Source organism: Zalophus californianus, chromosome 13 (assembly GCF_009762305.2).
Source record: "Zalophus californianus isolate mZalCal1 chromosome 13, mZalCal1.pri.v2, whole genome shotgun sequence".
In the NCBI taxonomy this organism is placed as follows: domain Eukaryota; kingdom Metazoa; phylum Chordata; class Mammalia; order Carnivora; family Otariidae; genus Zalophus; species Zalophus californianus.
In genome coordinates this window covers 87,130,449-87,153,943 of record NC_045607.1, presented here as the reverse complement: position 1 = coordinate 87,153,943, position 23,495 = coordinate 87,130,449, and the positions used below count along the sequence as shown (strand labels likewise).

The 23,495-nt window shown below is 40.2% G+C and overlaps 1 protein-coding gene across 1 annotated transcript in view; it reads left to right on the top strand.

Moving 5' to 3' along the window:
* LOC113934838 (histone-arginine methyltransferase CARM1-like) overlaps nucleotides 1–23,495 on the top strand; it is a 183,107-nt gene that overhangs the window by 127,529 nt on the left and 32,083 nt on the right. Inside the window, exons 6-7 of the mRNA XM_027616399.1 lie at nucleotides 14,263–14,440; nucleotides 21,713–21,803. Of these exons, the coding sequence (XP_027472200.1) occupies nucleotides 14,263–14,440; nucleotides 21,713–21,803 (269 nt within the window). The remainder of the gene's footprint in view (nucleotides 1–14,262; nucleotides 14,441–21,712; nucleotides 21,804–23,495) is intronic.

The window sequence follows — 23,495 nt, the reverse complement described above, 5'->3', positions numbered from 1 at the left end:
TCGGCCTACTTGAGATTCTCTCTCTTCCTCTCCCTCTGCCCCTCCCCCACAGTTGCTCACTCTTGCACTCACTCTCTCTCTAAAATAAATAAATCTTTTTTTTAAAAAAAAAGCAGAGTACTCTTAATAGACTTAAATCGATTTGAATTTCGATTTTTCTTATCTATAAAGTAGAAATAATAATGCCTCTGTCACAGAGCTGTGGAATAGGTGTGTGATAATAAAGCACACCTTGTGGGAGGTAGAGATCTACTATGATACATTGATTTTTACCACAAGCAAAGCCACTAAAATATAATTATATAAATATGTAATCATACACCCTAACTAAAACTTTAGTTATATAATCATATAACTACATACTGTTGATATGTCTGCCCAGAGGAAGCAAATGAAAAGTTAGCTTTCATTAATATACTAATATTTAGCATTCTAAAGCCCATAATATTATGCTGGAGGCCACAGACCTCTACCCCCTGAAGACTGCTTAGGGATGGGAAAAATTCCTCAGTGGGGAAACTGATGCATCTGTGTAGGAGGAGGGGGGGGCTAGAGCAGGAATGTCTTCACTCTTTCCTGTCAGCCCTCCACTTCTGCATGCTCCATGGGAACCCACAAGTAACCCGACTGCAGGAAGCAAAAGGGTAGAAATTGATCTGAGTCCTTAAACCATGCGGTTCTGTTCGGACTATCATGGATGAGAGGCCCCTTGGTCTGAACAAGAAGACCTCCAGCACTGCCGCATCTATCTCTTGGTTCATCTGCGTGTAACAGAAAGCCCGAACTAACACCGGCTTCCACCACAAGAGCTTTTTTATTTTCTTATCCTGTGTGAAGGGAGCCTGATGGAGGGAGCCTCAGGCAAGGTCACAGCCCCCCACAATCTGTAGTGCCTCGGGCTCCTGGCATCTTTCGGCTACACTAGCCGGGCGTGTGGCTCCGAACCTCAAAGTCACTTCAATGTCAGAATAGCTGCTGCAACTTCAGCCACCAAATCCGTGTCTTGGTCACAAGAGGAATAAAGGGAGGAATCAAAAATGTCTTTCCTTCATTTTTTTCCCCCTTTTAGGGAAACTTCCTGGAAGGACCTCTCAGCAATTTATGTTTACATCTCCTCGGCCAGATCTTAGTCAGTTAGCCACGCTTGGCTGCCAGAGAGGCTGGCAGATAGGTGCTCCTTAGTTAGTACATTGTTGCCTCTGGTCCTAGAGGCATCTTACTAGATAAAAAGCAAAAATGGATGTGGATAAACAACTAGCATAGTTGCCACACAAAATGTAACTTACTTGGGCCTTTCTGGGGGAAGAGTAGGCAGTGAAACCTCTAGGCAAGGAATTACTGCCAGTGACCTGATGAGCCATCTCCATGCACCCTCCCACTTCAACTGGAAACTGATCACTGATAAATAGCCTGGCTCACCCAGCACAGGAAAAGGAAGAATAATAGCTAGCATCCACTGCTCACTTGCTGTTTGCCAAGCAATGCATAATCACTTTATCGGCATCCATTGTTAAGTCTCAGAGCAACCTCTCAAGTCAGTGCTAATGTTATCCCTATTCTACAGATAATGGAAACTGGGGCTCGCAATTAGTTACTTTGACCGAGATTGCTTGAAAGTAGGTAATAGAGACTTGAACTCAGGTCTGTTGTCTCTTAACTACTGCACTATATGCCATCAGAAGAGCAGGAAGAAGGACGAGGAAGAAAGTCAGGAAGAGGGGATAGAATAGATAATGTCCCAGAACTAAAGTGAAAAATGGTATGTTAAAATAAGATCATTTTTAAAATTTTTATTTATTTTTTAAAGGTTTATTTTGAGAGAGAGAGAGGGATTGAGAGTGCAAGCACGAGAATGGAAGGGGCAGAGGGAGAGAGAATTTCAAGCAGATTCCCCACTGAGCGTGGAATCTGACATGGGGCTGATCCCAGGACCCTGAGATCGTGAGCTGAGCTAAAATCAAGAGTCAGATGCTCAACCAACTGAGCCACCCAGGTGTCCCAAGATCATTTTTCTTGAGTTTGCACGACTTTCCTACAAATATTAAACGAACATATGTCCAGTGTTTTACTTAGCTTATGAATGGGTACCCTCATAAGATGTTAAACCTGAATTCCAACGGGGAATTCAGAGAGCTACACGCATACAGGCAGTGAGGAATGCTGAAAAAGGATTTGCAGACAGACACAAGACTCATCTGTCCAAAGGGCAGTGATCAATTACATGCCACCAGACACAACTCCTTTCTGTTTCTGAAGATAAAGGAATTACCCCCACATGATCATCAGTTTTACTTACAGAGTTGTAAATAAGCCTAAGACACCGAAAGGCAAACATAACCTGCAAGGAAGGCATGCTGGACGGGGCAAACTCTGTAACGTTTTTGTCCATCTTATGGTCTTATAATTTGGAAAAATTTTCCTGACATACCTAAGTTACCCTGTCCTGAGGATAGTCCTAGAAGGGAGTCCTTAGTCCTAGAGATGCCAGCATTTAGAGAGACAGGAAGAATATCACCCAAATTCCTTTTACCCACATACCCTCCATTTACCCACTGCCAGAGATTAGGAAGGGCAAAGAACAATCTCTCGCTTTTGAGCTGTCCCAGTGTGTTGGTGATCACTTTCCAAACTAAGATTGAAAATTGAAGCCAAGGCTCCCATAGCACCTTTGGTGAGGTAATTCACCAATCCTTCCTGGATGCCTTTTTTTTTTTTTTAAGATTTTATTTATTTGACAGAGCACAAGCAGAGGGAGAGTGAGGGAGAAGCAGGCTTCCTGCTGAGCAAGGAGACCGATGTGACTCCATCCCAGGACCCTGGGATCATGACCTGGGCCGAAGGCAGCGGCTTAACTGACTAAGCCACCCAGGCGTCCCTCCTGGATGCCTTCTATGCACCAGATCCTCTGTTAGATGAGCAAAGGAGACATGACACCTGCTGTCAGATATTTACAGCCTACAAGGGAAAACTTACCTTCCAGTAGAGAGTAGATAAGCTGGCTAATAGGAAGAACAAAGGTGCGCCCCTCCCCCCAACACATACACAGACAACTCTGAATTGCTTCTATAGACATTTTTTAGTGCTTACTTTCTCGTTTGGTCAAAGCATCCTTTCCAAGTCCAGGCAGTTTGGCTGCCTCTGTGATGTTCTTCTTCTCCAGTTATTGAGCATTCTGGAACAACATCAGAGGGAAGCCACTAGGTGTATTAAAGTTGCCAGTGTGGTGGTTTTTGTTTTTTGTTTTTTTTTAACTGGCATCCAAACTACAGGATTGGCAATATTTCCCTCGTAAAAACTTCATGTGACTTCTGTCACCTTTGGAGACTCTGCAGTTATATAGGGGTGTATATATACTCGCTCAGTAGAGATGCTCCTGGACTCCTCAGACTCTGCCCTTAAGTTATCTGAAGGAGAAACAAAAAGAAAAATTTCTTTTCCTTGCCTCTCTCTCTCTCTTCCCTTCCTTCTGCATCTTTCTCCCTTACTGGTCATTCTCTGCCTTTCTTACTCTGTGTGTTGGCCTAATTTTCCTGCCAACTAGGTCCCCTTTGCAAAGGTGTTTTTTTGTTTTTTGTTTGTTTGTTTGTTTGTTTGTTGCACTCCCAACTCTGGCTGGTTCCTCCCGGGGCCCATTTACTCTTTCTTGGCAGCAGATTTCAGAGGGCCCTGGTTTCTGCATGCTGATAATTAGGCACCAGTGGCCTAAGAGGGGTCTTAGGCAGTGCTCAGCATTCACCTTGATCATAGGCAGAGGGCAGGTGTGCACTAAGGGAGGGAGAGAGACAGCAACCATGGGTACTTCCTCTTCAGGCCCTTCTTAGAGAGGAGCCAAGACACAATGCTATTGTCTCTGGTAAGAGTTATGAACTACCCTGGTTTAAACACACTGATAAATAAAATTGCTTTCTTCCAAGTCTGTCGATCCCCTGTGACGTGTCCTTGGGTTGCACACTGACCTCCCCTAGGACTCAGTTTTCTGATTGATAAAATGATGGCTTCAGAACTAGTAGTTAGCCAAGAACTTTAGCTTAAGTATTCTGTTTAAGTAAACTAAAGTCATTGACTTTTTTAACAGTCAGGTTTATATTACTTTTTTAAATGTTCCAACAGATGTTCAGAATTGCCCATTAAGGAAAGGGGTCTGAAAGGAGAGAATAAAAGAAAGATTAATTAGGTATCCTGCTGTTTGCACGACTGCTCGCTGACTTTTTTTTTTTTTAATTTAAAGTAATACCTGTACACAAGGAAGGGGAATCAAACCATATTATAGGAGGGTCTTAAAAAAAGTAACCATCTCCCATCCACCCCACTCATGCCCGCTCACATTTCTCAATGTTAACTACTCTGAGTTTCTGGGGGTTTTGTTTTGTTTCTTTTTTTTTTTTTTTTTTTTCTAGTTATTTAGCTGATTACCGTGATAACTTTATATCATAAAGTTATATCATATTTCTCTTTCCTAAATTACCTACTTTGGAGATACTGTTGACTTGAAGTATAATTGAAGAGGAAATTTCCTCTTCTGGTGCAACTCCCAATTTTCTTTAGTATATTCTTTCTAGATTGTCAAGATTTAGACTACTTCACTGAGTCCTTAATGTTTGTAGGTTGCTTCTGATAATTTTAACCCTCCAGAAAAGCATATTAAACATAATGACCCTATACATGTCTTTCCCTATGAAAACTAAGTAGTTTCGTTGGACCCAAAGAAAAGAAAATGTAATCCTGTATCACTGAAATCTTGCTACTGCAAGAAGAATGTTCTATGTATAAAATACAAACTTCTTTCTCTTAAAGATTTTATTTATTTTTGTGGGGGGGGAAGAGAGAGAGTGAGCAAGCGAGCATGAATAGGGAGAAGGGCAGAGAAGGGACTCTGATGCGGGACTCGATCCCAGGACCCTTGGATCATGACCTGAGCTGAAGGCAGACACTTAACCAACTGAGCAGTTAACTGAGCGGTTAACTGAGTGGTGACTGAGCCACCGAGGTGTCCCTGAAATACAAACTTCTTACTTCTGTTGAGATTTCCTCCTTCCTCTGATTGATGTTGTTCTTTTAGCTCTATTATCCTTGCTCTTATATTTCTTTCTCTTGACTGATCCCTTGTTTTCTTTCATTTGTGATAATTTTAAAACTTTTGAGGCTTTTCGTGTCTGAAAACGTTTTCTGTTCTGTCACACTTTTTGGATTTGGGGCTAGGTATAAAATTCTAAGCTCAAAAAGTCACTTTCCCTCAGAACTTGCTTCATTATCTGCTAATGTCTTATGTTGCTGATAAGAATTCTGGTATCAGAATGATTCTTGTTCATTTGAGGTGATTTTTTTTTTTTACCTTTGAAAGTTTTGGGACTCTTTCTCTTTACTCCTAGGTTTGTCAAATTTTGCCATGATGTATCTTGATGTGGATTAACTTTTTTAAAAAATTCCAGTGTAATTAATGTACAGTGTTATATTAGTTTCAGGTGTATAATATAGTGATTCAACAGTTCTGGCCATTCTTTAGTGCTCATCATGATAAGTGTCCTTTTCATCCTCATGATCTATTTCACCATCCCCCCACTCGTCTCCCCTCTAAAAAAACCATCAGCTTGTTCTCTGTAGTTAAGAGTCTATTTTTTGGTTTATCTCTTTTTTCTTTGTTTGTTTGTTTGGTTTCTTAAATTCCACATATGAGTGAAATCCTATGGTATTTGTCTTTGACTGACTTATTTCACTTAGAATTTATATCCTCTAAATCCATCCATGTTGTTGCAGATGGCAAGATTTAATTCTTTTTATGGCTAAGTAATATTTCGTTATATATATTGTATATATCATGCACACGCACACACACACACCATCTCATTTGTTGACGGATGCTTGGGCTGCTTCCATATTTTGGCAATTGTAAATAATGCTGCAATAAACGTAGGCGTACTTATCTCTTTTTGAATTAGTGTTTTTATATTCTCTGGGTAAATACCCAGTAGTGTGATCACAGGATCATAGGTTAGTTCTATTTTTAACTTTTTGAGGAACCTCCATATTGTCTTCCACAGAGGCCGCATCAGTTGGCATTCCCACCACCACTGCATAAGGGTTCCTTTTTTTCCACGTCTTTGCCAACACTTGATGTTTCTTGAGTTTTTGATTTTAGCCATTCTGACAGGTGTGAGGTGATATCTCATTGTGGTTTTGATTTGTATTTCCTTGATGATGAATGATGCTGAGCATCTTTTCATGTGTCTGTTAGCCATCTGGATGTCTTCTTTGGAGAAATGTAGGTTCATGTCTTCTGCCCATGTTTTAATTGGACTATTTGATTTTTTTGGTGTTGAGTTGTGTAAGTTCTTTATGTATTTTGGTTACTCACCCCTTATCAGATATATCATTTGCAAATATCTTCTCCCTTCATGGACTAACTTTTTAAACTATCCACTCTGCTTCATAGTAGGCTGTTTCGATATGAAGACTAATATCTTTCTTGAGTTCTGGGACTTTTTTTCTATTTTTACTTAACTCTTGTGTTCATATCAAGTTGACTATCCTTGTATGGCTTCTCTCTCTTTGAGTTTGCTCTACATTCGCAGATTTCCTCAAATTTATCTTACAGATCACTGTCTTGGTCTTAAGCTTTGTCAGCTCACCAGTTGAATTATTTTCTAGCGATCATATTCTTAATTTTATAGCAGCCTGTTCTTATTTTATGGCTCTAAAATCTCTCCTCTCTAAAGTTAGCAATTAAAAAAAAATAGTTATCTTCTTTCTTCTTTCTTCTTGGAGTCATTCATTCTACTTGTTAATCTCCAACTTTCTCTTTCATGCTATTTATTTTCCTCCAGTAATAGAGGTCCTTGTTTACTGGTTCTTAGTTGATGAATGAAAAGCTAGGTTGTGTAGTCCAGATCATTAGTGTGAGTCTGTGTTCCCAATAGGCCTCTCCCTTAAGAAGGAGAGCAGACCAAAGCCTTTGCCTGATGGGAAGAGATGTTGACAGGTGGGCTTCCCTGGATGAGTATGTGGATGTGGAGCTCATTGGTAGCCTAGGGACCTGCACAACTGTCAAAATAAGAGCTTTATCCTCAGGAATGGAACTTTGGGTGGTGCTGCCTCAGTGTTCTCCCCTCAGAGTCTGAAATTAGAAGCCACAGTTAACCCAAACTTGCCTCTGTTTCCCTTTCTGGCTTCAATACCCACACTAGGATCTCTACAAAGATATGTCACAAGAAGCAGTAGTAAGAACTTCCGCTGCAGATGAGACCCAGTGATGTCAGCCTCACAGAGACCATATACTTAAGATGGGAGGAAGAGGAGCATACTAGCCCACATGACGGTCCTGTGCGCTGCTGCTGTTCTTGGCATTTACTGATTCAAAATTTGGATTTTTCTCCCAACCTCCCTTATAGAAAACCTTTTAGCTCTGATATTTAGGGGTGTAGAATAATGTGTTCCGTTTTCCCCAAATTCAGTTCAACCCCATCGGCTTTCTTCTTCTAGAATTCCCTCAAGCTTTCTCCTCCCTTGCCACCTTTTTTTAAATGTATATGCAGTTAAGATTTCTTTCTGATATACATCATTTCCTGTATTTCTGTGGACTCTCAGAAGTATATTTGCTTAAGGGGCACCTGGGTGGCTCAGTCAGTGAAGAGTTCGACTCTTGGTTTCAGCTCAGGTCAGATCTCAAGGTTGTGAGATCGAGCCCTGTGTTGGGCTCCACACTCAGCATGGAGTCTGCTTGAGATTCTCTCTCCCTCTCCCTCTGCTCCTCCCCCTGCTCATGTGCTCTTGCTCTCTCTTGCTCTCTCTGTCTCTAAAATAAATAAATAAATAAATAAATAAATAAATAAATAAATAAATAAATAAAATCATCTTATAAAAGAAATGTATTTACTTAGGTCCCTAGCAATTAGCTTTTACTAATACTTTACAGAAAAATCACTTTGTTGTTTTTATAAAAATAGTATCTTATCACAAAGAATTATATGCAATTCGAAAACTTAACAAAGAAGAGAATTTTAAGCCACCCATAATAATCATCATTAATATTAGGTGAACAACATTCCTCACATTTTTCTCTGAGAATATACAAAGAGAAGAATGACTAGAGAGAAATACTTCTAGGAAAACAGATGATATGATCTGTAGTATTTTAGAAAGTATTCAGTTTAATCCAATTTTATTAAATTTAACAGAAGGAAAAGAAACTGAAATAAAAGAAGAGAAACTGCTTACCTTTAAGTAAGTGTTTCTTCAACCAGAGAGAAATTATTTCCTAAAGGATTCCTTTAAAGTTATGGAAAACAGTAAGAAATTAGAATAGTTCTTTTTTTAACCTTATGACAAAGATTTACTTCTTGTGAAAAAAATGCAAAAAGTGAAGTCATCAACATTCTCATATTCTTCCTTCCTTTTTTGTTAGTTACATACTGTTTTTATACTGTCAAGGTGTAATATAATTTTCACTGAAATAGAACTAAAATTCATGTAATTTTTTACTATTTGTTCCATAATTAAATGGACTCATTTCTAACAATGCATCTTCTTATTACAGCTTCTTATGATTGAATTCTTTATTTAATTCATCTCTCAATTAGGTGAATTTCTTTTTTTCTTTCTGACAAAGCATTTTTTGAAGAAGGGCTTGTATGTGCCATATACCCTGAGTTCTTTCGTGTTGGAAATGTGAATTTCATTTTCTCTGGATTTAATCTTTTGGTCATATTTTTTTCTTCTAAATTTTGTAAAAGTTTCTTAAAAATTCATGTGACTAGAGAGGAGTCTGATACCAACCTGATTCTCTTTCACTTTTAAGGTGATTTATTTTTCTGCCTAAGTGCCCAAGGAATTCTTTTTTCTTTAAATCCAAGATCTTGAGCAGAATGTTTTTCCATGTTACTATTACTGTACGAAATTTTCCTGTGACACTGTGTATTTTTTCTGTTAACAGAATTGGTTTTTATTTCAGGGGGATTTTCTTTTATTTTTCATTGATTTTTTTTTTTTTTGCATTCTCTTTTCCTATACTTCTGGGACATAATTTCCTTTATTGCTGCTTTGTTTTGATCTGTCTTCCATGTCTATTAGTTTCTTTCTGATTGCAGAAACCAGTTTGCCTTACTTAATCTGCATTATGATTATCTCAAACTTCTCTATTATTAGCATAACTGTAAACTTACTATTATAAAACATTTCATGCATTCAAAAGAAGAGGTGAGTGTAAATGTAAGGTATGATGAATACTAACCAAATGAGCATATATATCCCTGCAACCCCCAAGAACTAGAGCAATCTAAAATTCCTATTTGCCTTTCCCTGATTCCATGCCCTCCCTTCACTCTCAAAAGTTACCAACATCTTAAGTTTTGTGTTTAGCATAAAAAAGTTAAAAAATATAATTTAGTGTATCCTAATCAATATAGTTTACTTTTGAATACGTTCAACTTTTTTTTATAAAAGAAATCATGCTATATATTCTTCAGCAGTCTGCTTTTTTCCCCCTAAAATTCTGTTTGTGAAATTAATTTATGTTAACATATGGACCTCTGGTTCTTTCTCACTGTTAAATAGTATTCCTGGTATGGACATATTCATTCATTTCCCTGTCAATAGTTACTTCTGGCTTATTGTAAATTTTTATCTTATTATGACCGGTATTATTACAAAAATTTTAGTATAGCTTATTTTGTACATGTGTTCAAATATTCCTCTAGAGTGTGTATTTCTAGGTGGTGATATTTCTGAGTTACAGAATGAGCACTTCTTCAGCTTTATTGATGCCAAATGGTTATAAATAATTTGAATGCAGTGTATTTTCTTCCTGCACATTAATTATGTATTATTCCATAATTGTGTTGCTTTACCTCTTGACTTGTTTCTTTGCACCTAAAATCTCTCATTTAATCTCAGTTCTATTGCCTTATCATTTTATCTTAAACTCTTGTTCAATTTCATCTACATTATCTTTGATTGATATATTTCTCTGTACTTTCTCATTTGATTTGATCCTTGAAATGACACTGAAGGGATCGGTGCTATTATTATTCTCATTTTATAGAAAAATAATAAAAGGACTTCCAAGAAATTATGTGTCTTGGCCACAGTCATACAGCTACTCGGTGAGGAATCCAACACTAGCACCCAAGCCTTTCGCCTCTAGAACACTTCACCTCTAGAACACTTGCTCTTTCCTCCTCTTTGAGACAGAATATAATATAATACTCTCGTGTAGTATAGCTTCTAAGCCCAGATAAGCTTCCATACTGAACAGGCAAATGAACAACACATATTTAACACATGTAACTCAATGAAAAAGCTCCTAAGTGAGACAAGAATGGCAGCATACCAAGTGAAATTATTCCCCAGATCTACCTTGGAAGTTACGGTGATACTAAAAGGATGAATTCTACTGCTGCCACCACCTAAAGTGTGTGCATGTGTGTGCACGTGTGTGTGCATGCACACAAGTGTGCCTGCATGGTGTGTGTGCACACGTGTGTGTGTGTGTGTGTGTGTGCACAGCTTAAGCAATTAATACAAGTGACAGAACTGTTGACAGGTTTTTGAAACCCAGTGTAATTACAAGGAAACAGGAGTAAAACACGGATGTGGTGTGGGTTTGCTTGTAACTTGATGGTGTGCAGGGAGAAGAGACTTTAGTAGAGCCTCCCTCTTTCCTGAACTCTCAGAGAAGGACCAGGTCACACAGGGAAAATCTGTACAGCAGTGAACATGGTGGGTGATGGAGCCTTCTTCTGAGTTAGCGGCCTTTTTCAGCACTTAGAGGGATGTACTGAGGCTCATTTTTTCCTGGAAAGGATAGTTCTAGAGAGTTTCAGTTTTGGAACAATGGTGTATGAAGTGACAGGCTAGCACAAAATTACCTGTACCGAGAATGTTATAAACTAAAAGTGAAGGAAGGCAGCAACATTGACTCAAAGAATAGAGTGTGTCTGATATCCAGAATTAGCTATTCTCGTGGCTTAGAGCTATTATTGGTTGAGTGTATGTCCTGTTTTCAGACATCTGTGTCAAAGAATTGTATTCAAACTACATCAAATTATCAAATTCAAATTATCAAATAAACTCCTTTCCTTGTTTCCCAAAGATTGATCTGCAGGAGATAAATAAATGTTCAGTGAAAAAAAGAACGGCAAAGTAACCAAATAAGATCGCACGTCTTTGATTTAACCAAGTTAAAGTTTTCTTTTCTGCAAAATTCTTCAAGGCAATTAATATGCTAATGGATTCTGAATTTGTAAGAGGGATATATGTTATAGAGAAGTTTCAAAATTATTTGATCATGAAGCTCTTATGTTTGTGGACTCCAGCAATATTTTGGGGGAAATTTGGCTTTCTTCCAATCATAAAATGTTAGCACTCGAAGGAGCCTGAGAACAACTCCAGTTTTAAACTTTAATTTTGCAAGAAGGGAGACCAGAATTTATAGATTTTAAGTGACTTTCCCAAGGTCACACAGCTTTTTGGTGGTAAAGGCAGAACTAGAATTTGTATCTTCAGATTCCTGATCTGGTGTTCTTTGAATCTGGCCCACAGTAAATGAATTCACATGATGCAGTGACTTACAGCCAGGCCTATTTGCCCACTTCCATAAACATGGTATTTCCTTCTTTGCCAGTGAAAATAATGAGGCTCAAAATTCTTTCCTTTGAATCCTAAATTGCCCTTCTGACAACTCATACAATCCTCTCTCCAAAGCCTTGCTATATCTCTGAGGTTCCTGAGGGCTCAGTAGCCTAGGATTATTTTCTGTAAATTAGCCATATAGAGTAATATCATGTTCACTTGGATATCATTCCATATTGGTCCCTCCAGTGAAACTTTGAAAAGCTCCCCTTCTAGCATTCTGATCCAAGGGAATGAGGCAGTTTTATATACTGACATGTGGACAGTCTCATAGCCCACAAGCAGAATTTAGAAAGGGCTTAGAATCTAGAAGTGGAATCCCTATGTGGCAGGCAAGGGAGCAGAGTGTATCGGAAATGTTTAAAATGTCCATACTCTAAATTTGAAGGAAGCAATGGGAAGTATGCTTCCATATTTAACTGCATTATTTGTCAATGCACTGTTGTCATAATGAAAACTTTAATATAACCTGAATGTCCAGTAACATGGTGTTGATTAAATGAATCAAGGTATTTTTATGAAATACCATATAGCTGGTAGAAATTGTGTTGTAAAAAACTTTATGGAATGGTATTTAATACAGAACTTCCCAAGAGGTATGCCAGGACTGAGATATCAATGCCTTTTGTCCCCATGAGAGCTAGTCAGGATCTACTGTGGCCTGAACCCCCAGCTCAAATATCTCAAGCTGTCAAACAAAATATTACACATTTTTATAAACAGAGATATACTCACATGTCTGCTAAGGAATATACTTTGCCTACATTTGGATAGGGCAATACAAATGGCCTTTATTTTCATGTTTTTGCTCATCTGCATTTCCCTTTTTTAGTATTTAGTATTCTTTAATAAAAATAATAGACAGTAATAATAATTTTAACTTACATAGCCCTTAATATGCTTCATCTTGTTTTATCCTCAAGCAGGCCTATGAAGTAGGCACTACTATTATTCTTTTAATTATATAAGTGCTATTTTTAAATTCCATATTTGAAGCTATTAAGAACTGGACAAGTTGATGCAGGCAGAAAGGAAAAGGTGGAAATGAGACATATCTGGAAGGTAGAAATAAGAAAACATAGTTACTAATTGTCTGTGGGAAACAACTATGCTCCCAGGATATTGAGGATTATCGTATTTGTGATCAAAACAGAATCAAGGAAATACAAGATTATATAGAAGTTTTAAGAAGGCCTGGAGGAATGATTAGTTTTCAAGAAGAAGCCGAGGCAGGGTCTTTACTTGTTGATATTGAGATGACAAAGCATGGTGGTGGAAATGTTCAGTGATGATGGAGCTCAGGTAAGACAGAGATCCTAAGGATGTGGTTTGGGTGCTCATCCACATTGGAGCCCCAGTAGAGCTATGTAAATGAGTGGATCCTCCTGAAAAGAGAATGTGCAGAGAAGAGCAGGGCGCCAAAAACTTTAACCTTTAGTCTTGTCAGGGGAGGACCCCACAAGCCCCATGAACTAGACCTCCATGTGGTGGAAAGATGATAGAGCGGAATTCCGAGAGTCTTTGGGCATGGGTCAAGGTTGACAGTGGATGACATGTTCAGACAGTATTCTTCCATTGTTTTTCCTTAGATCAGAGATTAATTTATTTCTTTTTTTAAAAAGTATAAGCTTTGGGGGCATGTGTTGGTGAGCAGCACCCTAGAAGGAGAGGCTGAAGGTGGAAGGTACCCTAGCTCTGTGAAGAAGTGATCAGAAATGGAAAAGGTACAACTGACTCATGACAAATGCATGATATGCTGCATTTATGATGAAGAAAGGGATCAAGTTATGAAAATAAATACAATGAGCAAACATCTAAGAGTCTCAGGGAGCCACAACTTGAACAGGAGTGTGCTGTATATATTTATGCTGGTGCATTCAAGATGTTTATTAGGAAATATATTTCTCAGGCAGTAGAAAGACATAAATGTAATAATGCAATTTCTTTGTCATATTTGGCATTAAGAAGAAATATATTAGAAATATAATAAATACATGTCTCTTCAAGGTCCCAGTTTTAAGGGAATTCAAAGTTATTAAATAGAATGCAGAGGACATCAAAGAAAAATGAGTACATAACTGTAAAATATGCTTCTAAAGAAAGGTTAATGAACATACTGTTATGTATTTTTGGAATCAAAAGACCAAAGGATAATTTAATGAGGATCAGGATCATTAATTTGTGCAAGATTATTGTACAGTGCTTTTTGGCATCTTCATTCCAAGTAGAATGATGGGAAGTGAACTGAAACCATTAATTAAAAACAGTTCCCCAAAGGTACATGCACATATATATACACACAGGCACAGACAATACACACTCACTCACCCACATGCACACACACGTGTGTGTTTGTATAAAGAGTCTGGAGGGGTATACATCAAATACATTAATATAGTTATTATTTGTAGGTGGTACAGTTATAGGTGTTTTTATTTCTTGTATATGTGTATCTTCTAAGTTATCTATAGTCAACATGAAATATGTGTACAAAAAGAAAAATAAATTTAAAGCATTTTATAGACACAGATCTGTCACTTCCCTCTCATCCCTACCCCCATGTCAACCCTTAATCTGTAAAACTTATTTTTTTGTAAAAGTCTGTATAAGAGTCCTAGTCCCCTGTTTTATCTGCTTCAGATGCTGGTGAAAAATAACCACCTTTCCGACAAGATCATTGTTGTGCCAGGGAAAATCGAAGACATCTCTCTTCCTGAGGCTGTGGATGTGATCATTTCTGAACCGATGGGTTACATGCTGTTTAATGAAAGGATGCTGGAGAGTTACCTTCATTCCAAAAAATGGCTGAAAGCAAATGGTGAGTTGGCCAATTCCTGGTTCAGAATAGAAGCTGACATTGCCATAAGAGTTTGCCCTCCTCTTTCCCCCATATTTAATTTTGGACGAAAGGAGGAGAAGGCATTTCTATTATACCAGTGTTCTGTTGTTGTTTTTCTCATCTTAATCTTCCACAAGAGATGAGCTAGTCTCCAGCCGTGAAGCCATCGGTGGTAGGTAGCATGCTGCGTGGTATTAAGTGTGGTACAGAGGACCAGTTCAGAGCTATGTGTTTCTGTCCCATTTCTATCATCATCTTCCTTAATGAACTTCGCCTACCACTTGACCTTTTGACTTTGGTTTTCTCATCTGTATTTTAAAAAGAATCTCTAAAAAAAAATAAATAAAAATAAAAAATAAAAAATAATCTCTAAAGCCCCTTTAAGTGTTGGCTTTCTGTAACGTGAGAAACTCTCTGACATCTATTTGTTCTTTCTGACATATTCTTCTCCTACTGTGTCTCCCTTTCCCTATGATCAGTACATACATTTGAGATAATAGTATAAAATCAAATGTTCTTTTTGTGCTTATCAAGTGTCTACCTGTGCTAATCAATTTGCATGCATTAATTTATGAAAACCTTCCCAAGGGTGAATGATGGAGGTTTTTAATGTATTTGAAAGGTCAGTGCTGAGGTTCTTGGTGATTTTGCACTTCTTCCACAGGGGACGTTCGGCAGTGTCTGGAGACATTTTAGATTGTCACAGCTGGGGGAGGGGTGGTATTGTCATCCAGTAGGAGAAGCCATATATGCTGCTAAACATCCTTTGGGGTACAGGACAGACCCCCCCCCACCCCATCAAAGAGTTAACTAACAGCCCCAAATGTCAACAGTACCAAGATTGAGACCTGGCTTCCTGGGAGGCACCATTCCCATCCCCAATTTATGAAGAGCAAATTGAGGCACAGCGGGAGAGAACAGCTTGGCAAGGACACACCTCTGGTAAATGACAGAGCAGGGATTCGAACCCAGGCCTGTCTTACCCTGAAGCCCACACTCACGACTCCTGCACACACAGGCTACCTTTCCGCTATTTACTAGAGAGAGTGGACACATTTTCACAGAATGTTTTTTTAACTAAAGCATAGAAAGTAACTGGCCAGTTTTAAAAGTGGCAGCTCCCGCCTCACTTACCCTAGCTGTTAGATTATCTAGATTAAATTGGATCTCATTGATAGCATTTTTAAGTTCTACCAGTTCAGCTTTCATTTTTGCCCTTAGAGACTCTATGTTGCTATTAATCGATTTCTCCATTCTAGCTATCGTCTTCATAACTGTTACCCTGAAGTCCATCTCCAACATCTTGGTTATATCTGTACCCATTTGTAAATCTGTGGCAGAAGTCACAGTCTCTGAGTCTTTCCTATTTTGGGGGTTCCTCCTCCTAGTCGTTCTGTTGATGGGTGGTTGAGGGAATGTACAGAGTCCAAATTATTGATCACAACCCAAGCAAGATGTACCCGTTTTATATGGACCTTAGGGTTGTTGGCCTCTTGTTCTCCCAGCCTGTCTTCTGTGGGGGAAGGGCCTGCCGTGCTGTTACTCAGGCAACCCTGTTTGGGCAGAGTTGCCCTGCCTCCTGTGGGGGGGCGGGCAGTGGGCTCAGTGGGAACCAGTTTTTTGGAGCTTTTGTTCTCTGGAGGCTTCTTCCGAGAGTCAAAGCAGAAGAGATCATTTCCAACCCTCTGCTTCAGAGCAGAGAGATCACAGTCTGTTCTTCAGTGAGCTCTCCAGGCCACACTGTCTCCGTTTCTGTCTGTGCTGCTATAAACTGCAGCGTCCTGGGTTGTGTGCCCCTCAGCAGGGCTCCCAGTCCTCTCAAAAAATGGGCAGAAGACATGAGGAGACACTTCTCAAAAGAAGACATACAAATGGCTAACAGACACATGAAAAAATGTTCATCATCATTAGTCATCAGGGAAATTCAAATCAAAACCACACTGAGATACCACCTTACACCAGTTAGAATGGCAAAAATCGACAAGGCAAGAAACAACAAACGTTGGAGAGGTTGTGGAGAAAGGGGAACCCTCTTACGCTGTTGGTGGGAATGCAAGTTGGTACAGCCACTCTGGAAAACAGTGTGGAGGTGCCTCAAAAAATTAAAAATAGAGCTACCCTGTGACCCAGCAATTGCACTTCTGGGTATTTGCCCCAAAGACACAGATGTAGTGAAAAGGGCCACATGCACCCCAATGTTCATAGAGGCAATGTCCACAATAGCCAAACTGTGGAAAGAGCCGAGATGCCCTTCAACAGATGAACGGATAAAGAAGATGTGGTCCATATATACAACGGAATAGTACTCAGCCATCAGAAAGGATGAATACCCAACTTTTACATCAACATGGATGGGACTGGAGGAGATGATGCTAAGTGAAATAAGTCAAGCAGAGAAAGTCAATTGTCATATGGTTTCACTTATCTGTGGAACATACGGAATAGCGTGGAGGACATTAGGAGAAGGAAGGGAAACATGAAGGGGGAGAAATCGGAGGGGGAGACGAACCATGAGAGACTATGGACTCCGGGGAAACAAACAGGGTTTTAGAGGGGTGGGGGTGGGGGGATGGGTTAGCCCGGTGATGGGTATTAAGGAGGGCACGTACTGCATGGAGCACTGGGTGTTATACGCAAACAATGAATCATGGATCACTACGTCAAGAACTAATGATGTATGGTGACTAACATAACATAATAAAATTAAATTTAAAAAAAGTGGCAGCTCCCATTAGAATTGTGGCACCTTACCAATGACGTGGCTCCCTGCCTTGATAGCCAGTAAAGACAAAATGGTGACACCAGTGCAGCTCTTACTTAGCACGTTATGTGGTATATACACACCAGTGTATGCATGTAAGTAAAGCTTGAGGCTCATCTGTAATTTCCTGAATGCGTCAGAATATAAGGATTCAGAGATAGGCACTCAAAAAAAGCTCATGCAAAAATAAATAAATAGACAAAGTGTACTTAATGTCACAAACTTCATTAGAATGCCCGTGCTAAAACAGCCCAGGATGGTCTTGGAAGACTTATGTTTATGTGATGAAATTGAACTGTAGAAATGAGCATAAAGGACCAGCCTGCTTGGATTTCCTACTCAGTGCCCCTCGGAAAGAAATTTTATATTTTTATCTGGATTTTTTTTTTCCCAAATGGCTAGGTACTTGGCCATTGGTGAGATTCTGAACATGGTTAATTCACGTGCATCTGTGGAGCCCCTCTGAGCTGAGTATTTAGACTTAATATCTGGACATCCTTTTCTCCCCTGATATTTGAAATAGATATGAAACTTTTACTGGGTTGTGTATCTTTAACTAGACAAGGAGAAATGGATACTGATTTTATCTTCTTTTTAACCTGTGCATTTCTAAGGGCAGGAGGCTTGATTTTTTCCAGTTTTTTTTTTTTTTAAGATTTTGTTTACTTGTCAGAGAGAGAGAGTGAGCACAAGCAGGGGGAGTGGCAGAGAGAGAAGCAGACTCCCCACTGAGCAAAGAGCCCGGTGCGGAACTCAATCCCAGGACCCTGGGATGATGACCTGAGCCGAAGGCAGACAGACACCCAACCAACTGAGCCACCCAGGCATTCCTATTTTTCTAATTATTTTTATTTTCCATCAAAATAAGACATAATTTACAACATCACTTATTGAAAAAAGACTTCTAATGAAAAATAGTAACCCCCCCGTGACACCCATTCCTGTCCTAGACTGCTCCCCAAAGGCTTTCCCTCTCCACTCCATTAGGGATTTCTTCCATTACTTACCTACATATTTTGATACAAAATTATCAAACTGTTATTTTCATCGCTCTCTGGTTGAGAAATTTGCTCTCCTACATAGCATTTTCTTCCCTGCTGGATGTACCCTCGCTCCCCACCCCTGTCTTCTCAATATACTTATGCAGGTTCCTCAATCCCTTTTCCAAACCCTTAAGGCCAGATAGGTTCCAATCCAGAGTCTGGAGGACTTTGGAAGAGTAATACAGTCATATACCATGGATTACTTAACGCCTCCAGTGGAGTCTGAGGCAACACTCCGTAATGAAACACATTACATTTCTGCAACAAACCATATGAACATGGATACCACGTGGGATAAATAAAGACTATAAATAAACTCATGTCAGTTCAGGTCAGGTTTTGCCATCAGATGATGTTGCTGCAAACGTGCAAAAATCTGTAACTTCACAGAGCTTTTGGGACCCAACTGAATATAAAAAAATACGGACCAAGATCATCAATTGGTTAAATCCATAATCAGTGTTTAGGTTATTGTGACAATGTACATATTGTTCTGTGCTGAGCCAGGTGGCATAGTGGGTGTATAGGATTTTGGATTTTCTCATGAAACCTTTTGTTTTTCTCAGAGTTATTTTTTATTAGCTTGGTTTTTTATATACTCATGACTAATTATTTCCATGCTCTAAAAGGTCTGACAGATCCTATCAATATTTGGTCTGTAGGAGCCTTCCTTCTGTAGATGCTCTGTCCCCTTCTTCCACATGTGGCATGGTGGTTCTTCAGCCCTCCCGCACAGCCGCCATACTTGACTTGCCATCATCATTCTCTTGTCTTCTTCTTTCTTGGTGTCCACCATCATTTCCCCAGGGTATTCTCTAACAGCTTTTGGAGAAAGTGTACTTGAGAAGTTACTTTTTATTGACCCCTTGTATTATCATTTTGCAGGGTAGAGAATTTGAATTTGGCCACAATTTTTTTTTAAGATTTTATTTGAGAGAGAGAGAGAGCATGAGCAGGAAGAAGGAGCAGAGGCAGAGGGAGAAGCAGGCTCCTCGCTCAGCAGGGAGCCCGATGCGGGACTCGATCCCAGGACCCTGGGATCATGACCTGAACCGAAGGCAGACACTTAACTGACTGATCCTCCTAGGTGCTCAATTTTTACTCAGTATTTTTAAGACCTCTCTCTTTGATTTCTCGTTCCGGTGTTGCTGTTGAGCAGTCCGATGACCTTCTGACTCCTGATCCTCCAGAGTGACAGTGTTTTCCCCTCTGGTTGCTTTATTTCTAGTCTTCCTACTGTGAAGCTTTTAAAATTCTTGTGTGGGCCATGGAGTGAGAATGTTTAATCAGAAGACTCATCTTCTTTGACTCTGAGAATTTTTCTTGTATTTTCACCTTTGATGACTTCCTCCCCTCCAGTTTTTTTTTTTAATTTTTTTTTTTTTTTTTGACAGAGAGAGACACAGCGGGAGAGGGAACACAAGCAGGGGGAGTGGGAGAGGGAGAAGCAGGCTTCCCGCTGAGCAGGGAGCCCGATGTGGGGCTCGGTCCCAGGACCCTGGGATCATGACCTGAGCCGAAGGCAGACGCTTAGCGACTGAGCCACCCAGCCACCCCACCTCCCCTCCAATTTATATCTTTGGAATTCCCATTAGGTTTGAGGCCCAGAGCCCCTCTGAAGCTTCCCAAGTTTACACAATTAGTGATACATATGGCTTTCCTAAGGTTGTTTAATATCCTTCTGTCTTAAAATTGAGAACCCACTAAGCACTCGTTATTGTTTTGACACCAGAGCATGAGATTTAGGTGGGCACATGTGAATGATGTTACAATCATGCTTTTTCTCTGATCGCCTCTGAAAATACCCTAAATAAAACAATCTGTTCTGGGCACTTGGGTGGCTCAGTCACATCGGGCTCCGTGCTCAGCGGGGAGTCTGCTTCTCCCTCTCCTTCTCCCCCACTGCTTGTGATCTCTCTCTCTTTCAAATAAATAAATAAATAACATCTTAATAAAAAAAAAAATCTGTTCCATTTTAACAGGTGTTGAAGGGAGCATAGTTAAAGTATGGGGCCACGGCCTCACAGATGAGATTCCGCTGCTGGATTTTGCCCTTCTACTTACTAGCTCAACGACTCTGGCTGAGTCACTTAAATTTCCCTGTTCCTTAGTTTGCTTATTTATAAAGTGGGGGTGTAATAATAGAATCGACTTTATATTTTGATGAGGCTTAAATGAATTAATACATGGAAAACCCATAGAGAAGTTCATGGCAGAGTTAACATAATCAAGAAATTTTAGGTATTATTTTTATGACAGCATATCCAGTTTCTAAGGTGATACTCACTTCTGAAAGAGGGTTAGTAGTTCGTCTTTCTTTTATGTGCAGGATCGTAAATGATTGTGAGAAAGAGTCTCCCTAGAAACGACAAGAATAATAATGTGTCTGCCCGCTCAGGAAGGCTGGCTTCAGGCATGCCAGTCTATGTGTTTGCCCACTAAAGAATCTGCCTTTCCTTTCCCATGGTGACTGTAAATGTCAGGAACAAAACACAAGAGTGGGTGTCCCAGGAAGGAGGACGGTGAACCCCTAGAGAAGCACAGCTCCTAACAGCACTTGAAAAGATAGTCAACATGATTATACATGGACAAAGTCTGAGAATGGAAATAATAATGTGATAGAATGATGGGAGGTCAATGATTTTCAGAGCTGCTTTTACAATAAATACGATTTTTTTCTTAAATGAAGGAAGGGCACAGGATTCCCAGCACGGGGCATACAGAAAGGGAAAAGCCGACAGCAGAGAAGGCAAGATGCCAGGTTAAAAGCCTCACCTAAGACTCCACAAGCTTTTTTTTTTTTTCTTTAATTAACATAATGTTATTTGTTTCAGAAGTACAGGTCTGTGATTCATCAGTCTTGCACAGTTCACAGCGCTCACCATAGCACATACCCTGCCCAGTGTCCATCACCCAGCCACCCCATCCCTCCCACCCCCCACCACTCCAGCGACCCTCAGTTTGTTTCCTGAGGTTAAGAGTCTCTTATGGTTTGTCTCCCTCTCTGGTTTTGTCTTGTTTCATTTTTCCCTCCCTTCTCCTATGATCCTCTCTTGTTTCTCAAATTCCTCATATCAGTGAGACCATGTGATACATGTCTTTCGCTGATTGACTTGTTTCACTGAGCATAATACCCTCTAGTTCCATCCATGTCGTTGGGCAAATTGCAAGATTTCGTTCTTTTCGATGGCTGCATAATATTCCATTGCACAAGCTTTTATCATAACATAGTTTTGTGACTTGCATTAGGATTCCTCTTTATATTTCCTCCAATCTTCTGCCTGATTTTTTTTAATCCTTACTTTGAGGCAAAATTATATTTCAGCCTCTTGGGTAATGACTGAAATAGCACGAAAGCGTGGAGTTGGTCATGTGGTGGGTGAGTGTACCTATAGTCAGAAGGCAGTGCTAGTCAACATCTGGGGTCTGTTGTCTTTTGCTCATTAGGAATGATGTTCCCAACATTCGGCGACATCCATTTGGCCCCCTTTTCTGATGAACAGCTCTACATGGAACACTACTCCAGAGCCAACTTTTGGTAATGTTCTCTTCTCTCTTCCATCCTTTTCCCTTTAGAGTAAGCCAGAGTGTTTGGTTTGGGTTTGCCATTTGGGGTTATATAATTGGTGGGGGGGTGGGCATGGGGTGCTGTGCACTGTAGGATGTTTAGCAACACCCTTGGCTTCAACGTACTAGATGCCAGTAGTGCGTTCCCCTAGTTGTGACAACCCAGAATGTCTCCAGACACTGCCGAATGTCCCCGGCAGGGGAAGGGGCGCATAAAAGCATCCCCTGTTGAGAACCACTGGAGTGGACAAACCAGGGAGCTGCTTATGCGCCATCAACCATCCAGAAGACCGCCTGTTGCTGGAATGACGGCATCCTCCCCCTACTGCTGCCCCTCCCTTCCCCCTTTCCACCATCCATTCCTTGGGCCCGGGGCTATGGCTTCTGTTAGAACGGACCTTGGTCAGAGGACAGGGGAATCAGTACATCTTGATGTAAATGAGTCGATCAAAAAAATTTTTTGGAGTTTTCGCACTAAGGGGCTATTATTGGCCTTTGGACAGTTCACTTCACCTTTTGAGACTTGGTTTCTTCATTTGTAAAATCAAAACTAATGCAAAACAAAACCCCCGCCTGTTCTAAACCAACATTCTGTCTGGCATTCTTTTTTGAGCTCTGGTTTTTATAAGGAGAAGAAGAAGAAGGATGATATTGGACCCATGGGAGGGAGAAACGGAACAGATAGCATCCGAGCAGGGACGTTAGGTGTGTAGGAGGACAGGCATGCGTTGGCAGATGGGTGAGGAGGGTTGCTAAAATGTAAGCTTTGAGTTCCAGCTGACGTACGCAGAGCCTTCCAACACAGAGACAACCACAGTTGATTTCTGGATTTTTTCTCTTTGTAATCCTGTCTCTTGGTAAAGAAGCAGGAGCTGGGAGGTACTTTGGTTTCCCGGGTTACAAGTTCTTTGAAGAGTAGGGTCAAAGGGCTGAAATTTTTTCTTTCTCTCTCTTTTTTTTTCTTGTAAAATAGACTTTCCTCGCACAGATTTGCATTTCGTGGTTTCTGCTCAGTCTGTAATTTTGAAACTCCCAAGCCACATGCTTCCTAATGGGAGTGAAAGCCTCTTGGTGTGTGGTGGGGGAGCCTTAATTATGATCATTGTTCTGTGAGGTCATGCTGACCTGAAATGTTTATATTTTAACTATAAACCTCCTGAGTCAATGACGAGGTCGGAGAAGCAGGGATTTCAGGTAACAGAATCAACCAGACTACTGTCCCCGCTGGGGCAGCATGGGAGCACGTTGTCCTGACAGTCCTCCGTGACTCCCCAACTGTACCATCTGCTGCCATCTTAGTACCTTGAGAATGAATGTTCATGATCACAATGGATTGGCTAGGCTCTCCATCAGCATACAAACATACTGCTATTTATTCCATCTCAAAAGAAAAAAATAACCTTTTTTATCTCTCACTTCCCCAGTTAGCTACCACCCATCTCTCTTAGCCCCTTTGCAGCAAAATTCCTCAAAAAGCATTGTCTGTCCTCCCAGTCTCTAACTTTTTCCGTCAGTTTCTCTCTTAAGACGTTCCTCCGTGATGGCCCTTACCAGGGTCACCAGTGTGCTGACCTCCGCGTTGCTAAATACAGTGGTCCATCCTCCCTTGTCAGCTTATTTAACCCGTTATCCACATTTGAGCAGCATTTGGAATGCCCCACCA